Genomic DNA, 17,592 nt, shown 5'->3' with positions numbered 1-17,592 from the left:
CTGTTCAACGATAATCGTGATTATCGTGTACAAAATAAGAGTCTGTGTTTACGTAATATATGTGTGTTTGTTCTGTGTATAATTATTATGTATATATAAATACACACACATACATGTATATATTTAAGAAATATATGCATGTATGTGTGTGTGTATATATATATATATATATATATATATATATATATATATATATATGCCCAGAACAAACACACATATATTACGTAAACACATACTCTTATTTTGTACACGATAATCACGATTATCATTGAACAGCCCTAATTATGACATTCCAAACTCATGAATCAAATTTTTTTTTTAACAATTTTTATTTGCCTGATTTGTGGGTCCAATGAAGAATCTTGCTTTACTTCTTATAATAATGCGATTGACGTTTACAGTATTAGTTAAAAGCTATGTATTTTTGGCTTTTGTTGAAATGCTATTTAATTAAGTTTTTAAAAAAAGACTATATATTTCTATAGTTATAAAGTATATAGACTAATAAGTGTGGGTAGAATGGGGGTGACCATATCATAAAGAGAAACTACAGCGCCACTTAGTGGCCATTAACATTACTGTAATCAGATCTCATATTAAAACGAGATTTGTTCACAGGCTACGATCAAACAATTGAAGCGTGATTTATCAGGACATTAACAACCACTTTAAAACGAGTAGCATTATCAAGATGACTACTAGCCTATTATACATAAATATAGGCCTATAATATCTCTATAAACAGAATCGTAGTTGTAGTAATAGCATTTGTAGTAAAAGAGTAAAAAAACATGTGTAGAGCTTTTATAGTTGGGCTGACAGACGTCTGATATACAGTACATTCCAATGTGACGTATGCAAACAACTGTTACATGATAAAGCGTGAAGAATATTTCAAAATAAAAGTCACCGTCCACAAGAAGAATACAGTGCAGAAAAAATAAAATCAACATGAGATGTCGTTTATTTAAACATTCGCGTAAATTTCGATTTATTCAACAATACATGATTGGTAAATGAATGCTAACCATCAACGAATAATATCAAATGCACAAAATTAAAAAAAACAAAAAAAGGTGGATTCAGAGTTCTCTAATACCCGAGGACTTTTAAAGTAAAATTTGCTGAGATTTCAAAACCACTGCTCTCTGGGGTCAGATGGGGTATTACAACATCATACGGTCAGTCACTATGTCAACTCTGAGACCGGTGTAGTTTTACAAGTTTTTTTGTGTTCATTTAACTTATTCCATCATAATGATGCGGTCCATTTTGTTCATGGCGATTTTAATGTCAATAGCAGCTGCTTATTATATTTATCTGCCTCTGCCCAGCACTATATCAGAGCCATGGAAACTCATGTTTATGGATGCAATATTGCGTGGTGTAATGCATGTGGTAAGCTTTTGCATTTGTTTCCATTATATAGTCTATGCAGTATATAAATAGGCGTAATTGTAATTTCAATGTGGATACATTATTTAAACAAATAAAAGAGGGATAGCTATGGCACTCATTCAGAAATAGTGTTTAATATTACATTAAAAAAATCGTAAAATGCATGAATGAAGTTTAAACACTTAAGAAGGAAAACTATATGCTATAACTATTTCTGAAAATAACTTTGGTAACAAATAAAAAATGCTACAATTTGTGTAAAAAATGAGAGAATAAAATTATTTATTTGTCTTTTCATCATATTTTTACTTCAGTTAACTGAATTTCACTTCAAAAGAGTTTGTTGCTTTATTTTTTAAATGTTGAACTCTTATGTAGGAAATGCCAAAATCACCAAACATTTTATGTGTTTAAATCTACCAACTTTTCATGCTTGGTTAATTTTAGTTAGATAATACTGTCTAATATCTCTCAATAATACAAAAAATGTGGGATTTGAGCCTGTAATGCTGCAAAAAAAAAAAAAAAGCAATTGTAAACCAAACTATCATAATCTTTAGGACCTTTCTTATGTTCCTTATGTTCCAAATGGAATTTTCTTAAAGGGATTTTCTGACCCTTACAGGGTGTATAACAATCCTGCTCTCTGATCCTTCTAATGTTTAGTCTTTTCTTCATAGAGCTTAGCTTACGATCTTGGACTGAGTCGACCTTTCAATGTTGTAAAGTACACTGAGTCATGGGATGAAATTAGATTATTTGCCGTTTCACCGTTTTACCTCAATTAACTGAATTAAAAAAAAATTTTGTCCTCTGATATGGGAATTGCCAAAACCACCAAACATTTTATGTGTTTAAATCTACCTACTTTTCATGCTTTTCATTCAATGATGCAAAATAAAAATGTGGGATTTGATCCTGTAATGCTTTTAAAAATGCATTAGTAAACTGCCATAATCTTCACGAGGACTTTATGTCCCTTCTGAAGAAATGGAATTTTCTTAAAGAGATTTGCTGACCCTTATAGGGTGTTTAACAATCCTGCTCTCTGATCCTTCTAACTTTTAGTCTTTTTTTTCATAGAGCTTTTTTGCTCACGATCTTGGACTGAGTCGACCTTTCGATGTTGCAAGGTACGCTGCGTCATGGGACGTAATACAGGGTCCACAGTCCATCCCAGCCGTCCGGGTCACAGATACTTATTTTGCAGGGGTTGAAGCACAAGTGTTTGTGCCCACTGCATCAGATCAGGAGCTGCATTTGAAAAGAGGTGTGGTCTATTTCCATGGAGGTGGATGGACGCTTGGCAGTGGAAGTAGGTGAAATGCATGTGATTCATATTAAACATGTATGTTTTAGACAGAAGCAGTGAGAAAAAATACATTGTTTATTTATTTTATTTTATTTTTCTTTAAAAGAGATGCAAACGTATTTCCTTCAGTGCAGGACTATGGCTGAACAGTTGGATGCAGTTGTAATATCAATTGAGTAAGCAATGCACGTTGTCTACTGTATAATTTTATTGCTACATCCTTAACAAACTCAATTATGGTAATTACCGGCCGTCATTTGTATAATTTGTATGTTCAGGTACAGGCTGGCTCCAGATGCACGTTTCCCAGATCAGTATAATGAAGCCATTCGGGCCTCAAAACACATCCTGACAGCCGAGGTGTTGGGTCGGTACAACATAGACACAAAAAGAGTGGCTGTGTCAGGTGACAGCGCCGGGGCCAACCTAGCCGCTGCTGTGGTGCAAGAGGTACAAGAAATCCCTGCAAATGTATTTTCACTATTGAGGAAAAGGAATCCACAACAGCGTTTTAATAATATCAAAATATTATTAAAACGCTGTTGTGGATTCCTTTTGAGCTTTTATTGTTATATTTTTAGTTTTCCTGTTCATTTTAGTTTAAGTTTTAGTCATTTCATTATGTGCTTTTGTCATTTTTTAGTTATATATTCAGTGTTGGGGTAACGCATTACAAGTAACTTGAGTTATGTAATCAGATTACTTTTTCAAGTAACTAGTATTAGTTAAAAATAACATTACTTTTAAATTTTTAGTTACTTTTTCAAAAAAGTAATGCAAGTTACTTTGTTATCCTATTTATTAACTGACAGCTCTTCTGTCCCCATGTTGAGAGAAACTGGGAGTAAGTGCAGTGGCATTGTGTGCGCTGTGTGACGATGCGTATTGTAAATGTGAGCATGCATTTACTCATCTTACTTTCACAAAAACAGATGTATCTCTGGATACATTCATACTTTCAGCATTAGCACTGTATCTACTCAAATACTCTTGAGTGTGTTGTTCTGTGCTCTGCTCAGGTAGAAGTTGAGTAAAGCATTGACTTTCTGACTCTAATTTTACAGCCACATCCTCCATTACAGCAGCTTTAGCTAGAGCAGCTTCTGCTTCCCGCTCTCTCTCCAGAGCATCCAAGGTAGCTTCTAAACTGGCCTTTTCTGCTTTTATTACAATTTCTTTCTTTGAGAACGAAGCATGAGCCAAGGCAGCCTCAGCCTTTGCATGTGCCTTGGCTGCAACCATGCTGGCATTTGAAGTGACTGGTGACTTAGTTGACCCAGTTGACTTAGTCAAATGAGATGACTTAGCTGAGCAGGAGGCAACAGATTGTACTTCTAGATCTGAGTGCTCCATATCTATCAGAAGACTCTGGAATCTCTGGTAGATGTGACGTGTGTGAAACACCTTCAAACAAGACACTTTACTCCTGTTGCCATATTCACATGGTCACAAGTCAATCAGGACATCTAGATTCTTAATTGTAGCTCTTTATTCACTATAGGGGATGCTAGCTGGAGTATTCCTCAAAATGAATAAAAGATGCAAACTCATAATATTTTGCAAACCTGCAATACTTAAATATGTTAAATTACACAAATATACTTTATGTATTTAATCTCACTTTATTAAAGGCACAATATGTAATTTTCGGCGCTAGAGGTCAAAACAAAGGTGTAGCTTGATGAGCGCAAAATCATGGGAGATGTCGTCTTGATCTCACAGCCGGTGGAAAAGAATCAGGATCAGGACAATTAGTTACTTTGTTTAGAGAGTAACACAATATTGTAATGCGTTCACATTTAAAAGTAACTTTTCCCAACACTGTATATATTGCTTTTTAGGTTTAATTTATTTTTATTTCAGTTTTAGATTTTATTTATTTCCAGTTAATAATTTTAGTGCTTCAGCTTAAATTAATTCCAATTTATTGCCAAGGCAACAATTCTAATTTTCGTTTAGTTTAAGTTTTTCAACTAATATTTATATATTTCAGCTTTATTTCAATTAAAAGAAACATTTTAAAGGGTCATGAAACCCCCGTTTTAGCCTGGTCGTTCACACCTCTGAGCTGGAAAAACTCTCTAGAAAAAAGCTCTGGAAAAGTGGGAGTGTAGAGGGGGGGTAGAGGGGACAGAACAACCAATGAAACACAGACATACGTAACACACTCATTATACAGAATAATGAATATGAGCACGGAGAAAAATGACAACAAACTCCCAAGCACAAGGGAGAAATGCGAAAGAATATTTAAAAGTAATAATACTTTCATTACGTTTACGAGCACTACAGTCTCATGATAAACGACATGTAGTTTAACACAGAAAGAATAAAGACATAGTTTAATTGTTGTCCATTTTGTCCATCAGAATAATTGTGTCATCGCGTTCAGATACACCACTGTGTTCAGTTTGCACATATATTTCATTTGAAGAAGACATTCATTTATTTATCTCTTTGTTCACAGATGGCTTTGGACAGTAGCATTCCTATTAAGTTCAAAGTTCAGGCCCTTCTCTACCCCGTGCTTCAGGCCCTGGACTTCAACACACCCTCGTACCAGCAGAACGGCAACATTCCCATCCTTCACCGTCCACTCATGGCCCGCTTTTGGTTGGAGTACCTACACGGGGATCCAAAACACGTTACATCTTTGCTGGCAAACAACCACACGGCTCTGAATCAGAACCAGGAGATGGCAGCGGCCAGAGCTAAGATCAACTGGACCAAGCTTCTTCCGGTGGCCTTTCAGAAGAACTACAAACCAGTGGTTCCGCTTCACGGCGACCCAAAGCTGGCGGAGAAGCTGCCAGGCTTGCTGGATGTGAGAGCGGCACCTTTACTAGCTGAAACAGATGTGCTGAAGGCCGTGCCGCCGGCCTACATCATGACATGTGAGCACGACATCCTGAGAGATGACGGACTCATGTACGCCACACGACTGGAAGAGGCTGGAGTCCATGTCACCGTTGATCACTATGAAGATGGTTTTCATGGATGCCTTAGTTTCGCTTTCGGGCCCTTTCGATTCTCTGTGGGGTTTCGAAGTTTTAGGAACTACATCCGTTGGTTGAAGGAGAACCTCTAGCAGAGCTAAAGTTGTTATATTAAATATATTTAGATTTTAAACCTTCTCAAATGGTTTTTAGATTTATAATGGCAAGCAACATGTCAATGCAACTGATTATTTGTGAAGAATTGAATGGAATAAAAGCGCAGTGTTCAGGCCCAAAGCTACTGAAATAATGTTTCAAAAACAGTATTCTATTGTTTCAGTAGCAGCGGGCTTAAGCTACAGTAATTTGTATTATATGGATAATGCCACATAATGCAAGATGATCCTGATTATATAAATATTATAAATAATTCTGCAGAGTGTGACAAAAAAAGACCATTTCTATTTAAAAATATATATTAAATTTTATATATATAAATTTAATAGTTAAAATGCCTTTTTCTTTTTTCCTAAGAGCAGCTGGGAAGACAAGATAGTTCATGTCTCATGTCAAGATTTGCAGTGGTGTGCATTTTTATGTTCATGCACACACAAGCATGCAATTGTGCTCTCTGCCCTAGTTTTGTGCAGCTGCATCTGGGCGTGAAGTCTGCACAGATGCACATCACCATGACTCAATGATTGTATCTTAATGGGTAGTACATTCTGAATGCATGCATTTATTTCTTTGGGAAATAATCCATCAGTATTGCTGATTTTTCACAGTGGAATCTGTGAAACAGAAAAAAAGAATCTGTAAAATGATTAAATGTAAACGATATATAAATGAATAGCATAAAACCATAAAAATCATGTGCTTTGTCCACAAAATTATTGCAGGTTCCACATTCTCAGGCATGGTTTACTGTACCCAGGACTGTTTATACTGTCAGTACAAATTTCATAATTTCACACTTCCATCACATTCTACTGTGTAAGATGGTGTGTTATATCAATGTAATATTTATTAATATAGTATATAAATGAAAATGTATGATATAATGTCCCAAGATCATTAATTAGAGTGAAGAGAAGAGACAAATCAGAAGTCTCGTCTTGTTGTTCATTTTTGGGGAAATGTAAAAGTAAAAAGCTGTATGACCAGTGTATGAACAAACAATGACTTTGCAATTCATTCATTCAAAATTAATCACAGAGGCAACAGACATTACATTGAGATTATTTCAAAATAAAAGCCTCTATGGCGAATCCAGTCAAAGACTATAGATATAGAAAGACGGTTCACTCCTATTAGTTATGAATGGGAGAAACTGCAACGCACAATATGGCGGAATACGTCCCGACTTTTAAGTAAAAGAGCCAATCGCTGATTGATAAAGTCATTGCATCACTGCAGCTGCCGTTAGAAGCTTCGGTTCCCATAGAAACCCGAGACTCCCGCTTAGGGCTGCACATGCGCGTTGGCTCGTCTAGCCTGAAAAAATAGCTTTTTTTGACGCCATTTGAGCATAAGAAGCAACATTTATGTGACAGTTCATGTCAGATTTTGTTTCTGATTTGAAATATGTTATTTAATTGTGAGTTCGCCAAGCAGTTTTTGAGATTTCAGGATTCCCCCATTCAAATAGATAGGACTTGTACAAATATGGCCGCCGAGTGAACAGACTTTCCTTGAAAGGGACTTTGATCCAGTAGACAAGGAAATAGTACATATTTTAACATTGAAAGGTCGTTTGCTCTTTAAAAAAAAAAAAAAAAAAAATTGTTATATTAGACCCACATCACCACAAAAGCTTAATATAATTGCTTTTGCAGTAGTTATATGCGCTTATAGGAGTAACTGATCTAAAAATATGTAAGGCAACAATAGTAAAACAATTAACAGAAAAAAAAGAAAAAACACAAATAAAAACTCAAAAACCACTGCAGTGAAATAAAAACTTAAGAGGACTTTTAATATAAAAAGATTTCTGTGAATTTCATAATCTCAGCTGTGTAAAATCAGGTGAAGTGTCATCCACTCCACACTGCATGACTGCACACGGTCCATTTTACTGCTCTTTTAACATTAACGTTAATTAATAATGCGGTCCATTTTGATAGGGACGATTGTACTGTCAATAGCAGTTGCTTATTATATTTATCTGCCTCTGCCCAGTACTATTTCAGAACCATGGAAACTCATGTTTATGGATGCTGTGATACGTGGCACGATGCATTTGGTAAGATTTTTCATTGAAATACGTATTTATGTAAATGCTATTACATTGGCGGATATATACAGTTGTAATGAGGTAACACAGGATTTATGGAGTTTACTAAAGAGTTCTGCTGACAAAACACAACTTTTTGAATTTATCTCGTAGAGTTTTGTCGCTCACGACCTTGGACTGTGTTCCCCGTTTGGTGCTTTAAAATACTATACGTCTTTGTCGGAGATGAAAAGTCACCAATCCAGCCCAACCATCAGGATCACAGAGGCTTACTTTGGTGGAGTGGAAGCACAAGTGTTCGAGTCCACTGCTGAAGGGCAGGAGCAGCGTTTGAAAAGAGGGGTGGTCTATTTCCATGGAGGTGGATGGACAGTCGGCAGTACAAGTAGGTGATAGTTTATGTTAAATTGCATATGATTTCACGTAAGCCAAGCCTTCTGTTGAATGCATCAGAAGTTGTAGAAGAGGTAGCGAGAAAAAGAGAATTTCTCAGCAGTCTCAATGCTCCCTCGTGTGGTATGGAAAGGAATACTCCTCAGTTTAAAGACACCATGAAATCAATTCATATCAGGGCCGTAACCACCATAGACATTGAGGGGGACAAGTCCCCCCCTCCCATAATTAGAAATGGCCAAATTGGAATATTGCTTTATTTATTATTAATTATCCCTTCATGCACATACATTTTTTAAAATTGATGTGCCCTTGTAATCTTTAATCAAACTACTTCCATCTGGAATAACTTCCATCTTGGAGCGACATCTCTTCTCTGATGAAGGGCAGGGCAACCTGTCACTCATATGACATCACAGCAATAGCAAACCACATTAGCTACATTTACATGGACATCTTTTGTGTAATGAATTCATTCCGATTGATGAATCCGAACATAGTGATTACATGAACGCTAAATAAAGTGATTGGATTGATGTGGGCGTTTATATGTCACAAGCTTCGTCAAAACAGATTTTTAGACATGCGCACACTGCACGAATATAGTTTTCTGCTGTTTGTGCTTACTAACTATTCTCCTGTATTACTTCTTTTCTTTGTTTTAAAGAGAAGACTTAAAGGGTTAGCTCACCCAAAAATGAAAATTCTGTCATTAATTACTCACCCTCATGTCGTTTCACACCCGTAAGACCTTCGTTCATCTTCGGAACACAAATTAAGATATTTTTCATAAAATCCGATGGCTCAGTGAGGCCTTCATTGCCAGCAAGACAATTAACACTTTCAATGCCCAGAAAGCTACTAAAGACATATTTAAAACAGTTCATGTGACTACAGTGGTTCAACCTTAATGTTATGAAGTGACGAGAATACTTTTTGAGAGAACTAACCCTTTAATATTTATCTATTTCGGGTCCTAATTAGGAAATGACAGGGCGTTTGTCCAAATTTCGATAGCAGCAAAACCTCTTTAATTGCTCTCTCTGTCTTTAAGAGATGGAATCATATTACCTTCAGTGCATGACGATGGCTGAAGAGCTGGATGCAGTCGTGATATCTGTCGAGTAAGCAATGTTGGACATTTTTCTAGATCTTGTATATGGTCTTTGCATTATCAAAGGCCTTAATTACCAGATTTGATTTGTATGTTTTGTTTTGTATGTTCAGGTACAGGCTGGCTCCAGATGGACGTTTCCCAGATCAGTATAATGATGTTTTTCAGGCCTCAAAACACATCCTGACAGCCGAGGTGTTGGGTCGGTACTCCATAGACCCGAAAAGAGTGGCTGTGTCAGGTGACAGCGCAGGAGGGAACCTTGCTGCTTCTGTGGCGCAACAGGTATGAAAAAAATCCCTGTATCAAATTGTCATTGTTACAAATAAACAGTAGACATATTAGTGTGCCATAGTATGTTATTAAAGATATTCATCACAAAAGATTGCTTGTATTTATTTCTTTGTTCACAGATGGCTTTGGACAGTAGCATTCCTATTAAGTTCAAAGTTCAGGCTCTGGTCTACCCTGTGCTTCAGGCCTAGACTTCAACACACCCTCGTACCAGCAGAACGCCCACATTCCCCTCTTATACAGACCACTTGCGGCCCGCTTTTGGCTGGAGTACCTAAACGGCAGTCAGAACCTTGTTTCTGCTTTGCTGGCAAACAACCACACTGCTCTGGATCAGGGCCAGGAGATGGCAGCAGCCAGAGCCAAGATCGACTGGACCAAGCTTCTTCCGGTGACCTTTCAGAAGAACTATAAACCAGTGGTTCCGCTTCACGGCGACCCAAAGCTGGTGGAGAAGCTGCCAGGTCTGCTGGATGTGAGAGCGGCGCCTTTACTTGCTGAAACAGATGTGCTGAAGGCTGTGCCGCCCGCCTACATCATGACATGTGAGCATGATGTGCTGAGAGATGATGGACTCATGTACGCCACACGACTGGAAGAAGCCGGAGTCCATGTCACCGTTGATCACTATGAAGATGGTTTTCATGGATGCCTTGGTTTTGCTTTCGGGTCCATTCAATTTTCTGTTGGAATACGAAGTTTTGGGAACTACATCCGTTGGCTGAAGGAGAACCTCTGAAGACACATACTACAGAGCAAAAATGTATGAAAATTATGTTAAACATATTTTGATTTTAATTTAAATTTAGCATGCAGCGCAATATGAAAATGCTACAAAGAAATGAACTGGCACCATTTTTGTTTGAGTATCAATGAATTATTGTTTCAGTAACAGTGGGTTCAGGGGCTGCTGTATTGGCAAATGAAATGGGTTAGGTACACATTTAAATACAGGGAATTTATTGTCAAAATGATTTATGCAATGTAGAGTTAGGGTACTTGGACTCGGACACACTCGGGTGGGCTTGTATTTGAACTTGACACGATAAGTCACAACATAAAATTAACCCCTTAACTGTTGCCCCCCTTTTTGAGAATTGGAAAATGCACTATCCAAACTCAAATGGTTGTAATTCAAGAATGCTTTGTAATATAGACTTAGGTTTGGTCTTGTTTTTAAAGAGGACATTCAGCAGATTATTGCTGAAGCACTTCAAAAAAAAATTCAAAGTATGAAAATGTTCTGAAAGTTTAAATTTTAAAACAAGTTTAAAGTTTAAAACAAACTAATTTTTACTCTAAAATTACTATAAAATCAAAGCCATATGTCTAACCAAGTTGTGTTCCAAATTTGAAGTTAATATCACAAAAATGTGAGATTTTGTTTAGGCGTTGTACCAAAAATATCCACCGGGTGTCACAGACATTCCATTAAATTTTTTTTTAAACATTCTCCTGTAACAAATTAATAAATTTCTGGCCAGATTTCACACCCATCACAAAACAGTTGCCAAATATGGAACCTTGAGACTCAGACCTTTTCAACGATATGTGTTTTGTCAAGATTAGAAAAGGTTTGATTATAAAGTAGTTAAAACGATTTTTGTAATATGAAACCTGACACCGCCCACTAGGGGAGGAGCCCGCTAAAAGAATTAGAGCACCGTTTCCATGGTAACGTAACGTCCAATTTCAAAACGGTTTTCACAGGATGAACTTTGAGTTCGTAAGCTTTCAAATGATACATAATTTATGATGATTACCAAAATATGTGATATGAACAAAGGTGTTAAATAAAAAGAGCGGGACGTGACAGTTAAGGGGTAAGATGACAAGATATTAATAAACATCTTCCTTGGTTAAGGACAAGGTGGACTCGGACCCAAACCTAATGCAGTGCTACTGGATAAACAGGTATAAATTGAACACTACACATTATTATATTAATTTGCATAAGCATAAATACTTTAAATGGACTAAATGGCACCCTAAACACTCGCGGTCTTTCTACGAGTCCGCACTCTCGTGACGTAATGCCGCTTTGACTGTCGGGAAGATGTCTGCTGCGGAGCTCTGCAAAAGTGCGCATCGAGAGCATATCGACCACAAAGGGGGCGCTCGCGAGCACCCTTCTGAAACCTAAAATTGACAAACGGGACTTAACAGACACGTGCAAGCGGCAGCCATTGTAAGTCCATAAGACCGAAAGTGCTATGAAGTGTGCCATTTGGGACAGGGCCAATAAATAATATAATTTTGGTTTTACATTTTGACAATAAAATAATTTTGGTTTGAAATTTTGACAATTAAACATTGGACTGACGCTAGTTTTGCATATACATAAACACTTGGGATTATGGGATTATGATTATAATAGTAAGAAAAAAAACAGCAATAAGTCAAGTAAAAAAACTGTATTTTTACTTTTTTTAAAAAATGTATTAATAATAATAATACTATATCATTTTGGGTTTGACAGCGCTTTCAGGGACAAATATAATTCTAGATGGATGGCATGTTCATAAAAATATGCCATAAAATCTTTTCTCAAAGCATATCAGCATGTTTACATATAACTTATGTCTGTTAAAATACAACACCACTGGGAAAATGTTTCTTACTCTGGTCTGGGAAGTGCAACTTCTTTGGCAGTTTCTTTGCTGCTGGCAGTCAGCAGTTTTGACAAAAGGGAATTTCCTAAAAACCGGCGGTGTGGTGGTTTAATGAAACACGAGCTGGAAGGGAGTATTTGAGGGAAGCTATCCGTCAGTGTTAGCGCATGGGAAACGCCGGGGGGTTCAGATAAGCGCCGTGGAATGAGCCTCTCACTGTTTTTTCTCACCTGTGAGACCTTTAACTATTATTGCACCTTTGTCTTTTTCCTCTAATTGAGAGTGTGGGGACAATAATCGATTTCTGTCTATGTTTTACAGGCACTACCATTATTCTCAGGGAAAAATGTAAAAGAATGATCTGAGAACCTATTTTTATACAGACCATCTTTGTAATACACCCATATAAATATATCTCTTCCTTTTCAGCTATTGTTGTTTTATAACCACTCTTGCATGCCAGTTTCCAAACTGACACTACTATCTTCTCTCAAGTATGTTGAGTATGTGAGTCACTGTAGGTTGTAATCATGTTTCTTTTGAAGCGGTGTAAAAATATAACAGTTGATTTTGGAACCTTCTTGACTAAGTGATTTCTTGGCTACACAATAAACCACTGACGATGACTTGCTTTGTGATTTTATGTACACAAAAGATGCCACTGTGCTCCAGCACTGAAAGAAAAATCACAAAACGCACATCTGGATCAGCAATAAGATTAAATGGAGAACAAATGAAGACTTAAATAAAAGACCTCTAAGAGATCTTGTACCATTCAGATTGTACCAAAAAAAAGATTTCAATGAACTAAAACATTTCTCATCAAATTATCTGAGCTATCCACGTTCATTTTATTACTTCATTTCAATTTTTCTTTAAATTGTTTTATTTTTTTAAGTAGTGATGTCAAATCGATGAATTGTGATAATTGCATCTAACAGAAAAGTTAAATAAAATTTTAATTTATATAAGAAGTGGTCAAATCGATTAATCGTGATAATTGCATCTAACATAAAAGTTAAGTGAAATTTTAATTTATATTAGTGATGTCAAATCGATTAATCGCAACTAATTGCATCTAACATAAAAGTTAAATGAAATTTTAATTTATATAATCAATTGTAAATATATAATATAAATGTGTATACACACAAACATACATACACAAACTGTAATGTTAAACGCGATTAATCGCGATTAATCGACTTGACAGACTAATTTTAAGTTTTATTAATTTATGTATTGTACATATTTAATTGTTTTATACAATTTGATATTTAGATCAAGTGGTAGAAAATTATCACACAAAAAAAGTCAATATAAACTTCTCATCATATTTGTAGACTAAATTATCTGAGCTATACTATAAATTTTTTATTAATATGATTTTACTTAATTTTGTATATAGTTTTATAAAACTATATATTTCTTACCAAATTATCTGAGCTAACCACATTCATTTTATTACTATATTTCAACAATGTCATTAATTTATTTATTATTTTAAATTGTGTTATATTTTAAGTTTTATTATTTTATGCATTGTATACATTTAATTTTTATAAAATTGTAATATTTAGCTCAAGTGGTAGAAAATCCTAGCTGTCCACTTTCATTTTATTACTATATTTCAACAATGACATTTCAATATAATATATATTATATACAATAAATTGTATAATATACACTATATTTCTCACAAAATTTGTCCTATACCAAATTATATCTGAACTACACTATCCCATTTTTTTTTTTAAATTAATATAATTTCACTTTCTTTTTTATATACTTTTATTTTATGTTGTTTTATGTATTTTATATATTTAATTATGTTTTATAAAATTTGCTGAAGTGGTCGAAAATTGTGCAAGTAATGCTAAGGTCGGGAATTTGATTCCCATTGAAAAACTGCTAAAAAATTATACCTTGACTGCACTGGAGGTCGCTTAGGATATGAACATCTGGCAAATGCGTACATGAACTGAAATGAGTCATAACTGAGAATAATATTGAAATATGAAGGCAAAGTCAGAGCAATAATCTTTTCTGGGTGTGTCTTTGCTGAAATCACAAAATGCAAAACAGAAAAAGTGAAAACAGAAGACTTTTTTTGTCCCATTTATTTATATAAAAAATTGGTTTATTCCAAGTTTGTTAGCTTCCTTTGAAGAGAAATTTGTGCTGTTTTTGCTTTTCAAAGATTTTCCTAAGTGACTGTGACAGAAGGATAAATTGCTAAAATGAACACAGGCAGAGTTAGCCTGCAGGCCGAACCGAGATGATCCTGCTGACTGGAATAACCTGTTATCGTTCATGCTGTGACAGAGAAACTGAAAAAAGCTGAGATGTTTTTATGTGAACCTACTCAAGAGTGTGACATGTCACGTCACATGGCCAAACTTGATCTCAAGAAGCTCGATGGCAAAGTGTGAGGCAGTTCCTGTTCCCAGCAGCTACATAACCCGATACGCGTTTTCAAACTTTGCATAATTTGCCTTCAGGAAGAATTTTTCATGCCAACGTCTCAAATCCCACCTAGATTACGATGGCACAGTAATACGAGTAGCCATTGATTAAACGCTGCGTGATTATTTCAAAGGAAAACAAAACCCAAAGAGTTCACATACCTAGAGCTTGGAGGAATGTTATCTTTCACATTGTTCATTGCTTCCTGAATTTAAGGGTAGTTGCTTGCACGAAGCCAAGCCTCATACTTCCTTGTAAAGCACTTCATTGTCAAAATTTAGAGCAATGTTCCTGAGCTGATGACAAAGAAGCCAGTTAGACACTCATTAAAATTTTTTAAAAAAATAGGGTCGTCTGTTAACTATTTGGCCAGATTTCAATTCTAACAGCTCGATAACAATAAAATAAGAAAGTTAAAGTTCTCTGGCAATGTGCACACAAATAAATACAGTTTCACTCCACTGCTTAAAGTGCCCCTATTATTCTTTTTCAGATATTACCTTTCATGTAGTGTTATATAGCTGTTTGTGAATGTAAAAGGTCTGCAATGTTTCAAAGAACAAAGTGCATGATAAATAGTGTTATTGTCTCCCAAAATTCTGAACTGCCTGAAACAAGTTGTCGGTAATTCTAGTCTTATTAAAAAAAAAAAAAAAAAAAAAATCCAGTCTTATTTCCTGCACAAGTCTACGTAGGTTTTTAACAAATTTGCATAATGCCCACCCTATGGTTTTCATTGGCTGCCCGTGAACAATGTCTACTCTGACCCGCCCTCAAACACTGTAGTTGTAGCTGAGGTCTGGAAAAGTTTGTTTCGTGTTTTTGACATGTTGAGAACATGTTTTTCTGTGCTGCAAAAGAAAATCGCTACACATGCTCTTCCAAAAGATGAGGACTCACGCTCGAATTGATATGGTAAAACCGACTCCATCGTTACTGTTATCATAGTCTATCAAATGTTGAGGAAGTCTTCAGAGCTGAAATTCAGATATGGTAATGGGCGTTTCGTTTCCGACACGAGCTGAAAGCGGTAGACCAATCACAACAGACTGGGTCATTTGACCAATCAGAGCAGAGTAGGTTCTAAAAAAGGAGGGGTTTAGAGAGACTGGATCCTGTATCAAACCATTTTAGACACCGTGAGAAAAGAGGTGATGCTGCAATATATATAATGATAAAATTAAACTGTTTTTTGACCTTGGAAGCATGTAAATCTATTGTGAAGACCTTAACTCAAAATTATCATCCTTTAAAATAGCATAATATGGGCACTTTAACTGTTTTGTAAGTTAATCAAAACCAAATTCATTGGTAAAATATGCCACATACACACTGAACAACCGCTTCCGCATTGATGATACAGAAATTTAAATTACAAATGGTTGTTTGTGAAAATATCTGAGCTCTATCCCAGAAGCCGTTTTCTGCCACACAAGAAAAAAAAATCATGCTTTGGTAAATCATAATTATGACATTCAAGTCATATTTATGAGATAAAATATTGAAATTATGCCATAAAAAGTAATAATTATGAAATTAAAATGAAATATTTCATAAATATGACTCAATTTTGACTTTTTATCTTGGTGTGTCATAATTTTGACTTTTTATTAAAATATGATTTAGTATGTCATAATTTAGACTGTTTAGACAGCACTGTCTAGTGCTGTCAAATTGATTAATTGCAATTAATTGCATCTAACAAAAGTTTGCATATGTATATATGTATAAACATATGTATATAGTGTATACTGTATACAGACACACACACACACACACACACACACACATATATATATATATATATATATACTGTATATTTACATCTAACATAAAAGTTTAATATATGTGTATACTGTATATACACATATAATTTATAATTTAAATTATATATATATATATATATATATATATAATTAATTAAATATTAATTGACATAACTATTTATAACATAACTTTTTATGTTATTTACCAAAGCTGAAGTGCTATAAGATTAACTGTAGTTTAACTCAAGGACATGAGTTTGTCCAGCATTAGCGCTCACAGTACATCGAGTGACCAAGCTTGTATAGGCGAGACATTTTGATGAAAACAGAGCCTGTTTCTTATACTTTTCTGATGACATGTCGGATTACGTGTTTGCACGCAGAGTTTAGATCATCTATCACACCCCACCCAAGAATGACCATTTGGCTTTCAAAGCTTCTTAATAGAGAAACACTGCCAAGTCTAACAGCACAAACCACCCCTCTACGTCTTAACATTTTCATCTACATAAATCAGCTAAGAAAATCTTCTCCTCCTTAGTGGTTCGTGGCAGACATTCTCAGCGATCTCTGACCTGAAGTGCATTTCAGCTTGAAAACTTCAATAAGGGGCTGTTCACACAACACCATTTTCAACTAAAAACGTAAAACTTTTTATGCGTTTTGGCCGTTCAATTACCTGTTTTGGGGCCCTGAAAATGCAAACTTTTGAAAATGGGTTTCAAAGTGCGAAAAAGATACCGTTATCATCTCAGTGTAAACTACAAAAACGTGAATTTGTGAAAACTGACATCATGCATATGCGTATTACATGTTCAGTCTACAGGCGTGTAGTGTTTCTTTACAAAGTGACATTGCCAACTACTGGCCTGGCAGAATAATACAGCGTTTTTAGTCATTTTCGCGGATCAGTGTGAACGGGGATCGTTTTGACAATGGTGTCGTCTGTATGTGATGAATGCAAAGGAAAAACTTTTCCGTTTTTAGTACATCATTGTTGTGTAAACGTACCCTTAGAATAGCATACATTAATTTAAGCTCTGATGGCTATGGACGGAGGGAGGGCAG

General features: G+C 35.5%; 1 protein-coding gene and 1 pseudogene across 1 annotated transcript; both read left to right on the top strand.

Moving 5' to 3' along the window:
- The first annotated feature begins 1,147 nt into the window (after positions 1-1,147).
- On the top strand, positions 1,148-6,149 carry LOC127506143 (neutral cholesterol ester hydrolase 1-like). The gene is made up of 5 exons (XM_051882288.1): positions 1,148-1,398; positions 2,482-2,713; positions 2,817-2,886; positions 2,989-3,160; positions 5,178-6,149. The coding sequence occupies exons 1-5, from the start codon at positions 1,258-1,260 to the stop codon at positions 5,796-5,798; spliced, it is 1,236 nt and encodes a 411-aa protein (XP_051738248.1). The 5' UTR covers positions 1,148-1,257; the 3' UTR covers positions 5,799-6,149.
- Positions 6,150-6,707: 558 nt separating this feature from the next.
- On the top strand, positions 6,708-12,918 carry LOC127506144 (neutral cholesterol ester hydrolase 1-like; annotated as a pseudogene).
- The last annotated feature ends 4,674 nt before the right edge of the window (positions 12,919-17,592 follow it).

This window comes from Ctenopharyngodon idella, chromosome 23, assembly GCF_019924925.1.
Source record: "Ctenopharyngodon idella isolate HZGC_01 chromosome 23, HZGC01, whole genome shotgun sequence".
Taxonomy (NCBI): Eukaryota; Metazoa; Chordata; class Actinopteri; order Cypriniformes; family Xenocyprididae; genus Ctenopharyngodon; species Ctenopharyngodon idella.
The sequence above is the reverse complement of the archived record's forward strand: the minus strand, read 5'-3'. Positions and strand labels throughout refer to the sequence as shown.

Bases quoted from the DNA above. Each gene is read 5' to 3' on its own strand.
- LOC127506143 (XM_051882288.1), top strand. From the start codon at position 1,258: ATGATGCGGTCCATTTTGTTCATGGCGATTTTAATGTCAATAGCAGCT. The intron at 1,399-2,481 runs GTAAGCTTTTGC...TTTTTTTCATAG, and splicing joins TGCGTGGTGTAATGCATGTG to AGCTTTTTTGCTCACGATCT. The intron at 3,161-5,177 runs GTACAAGAAATC...CTTTGTTCACAG, and splicing joins CCGCTGCTGTGGTGCAAGAG to ATGGCTTTGGACAGTAGCAT.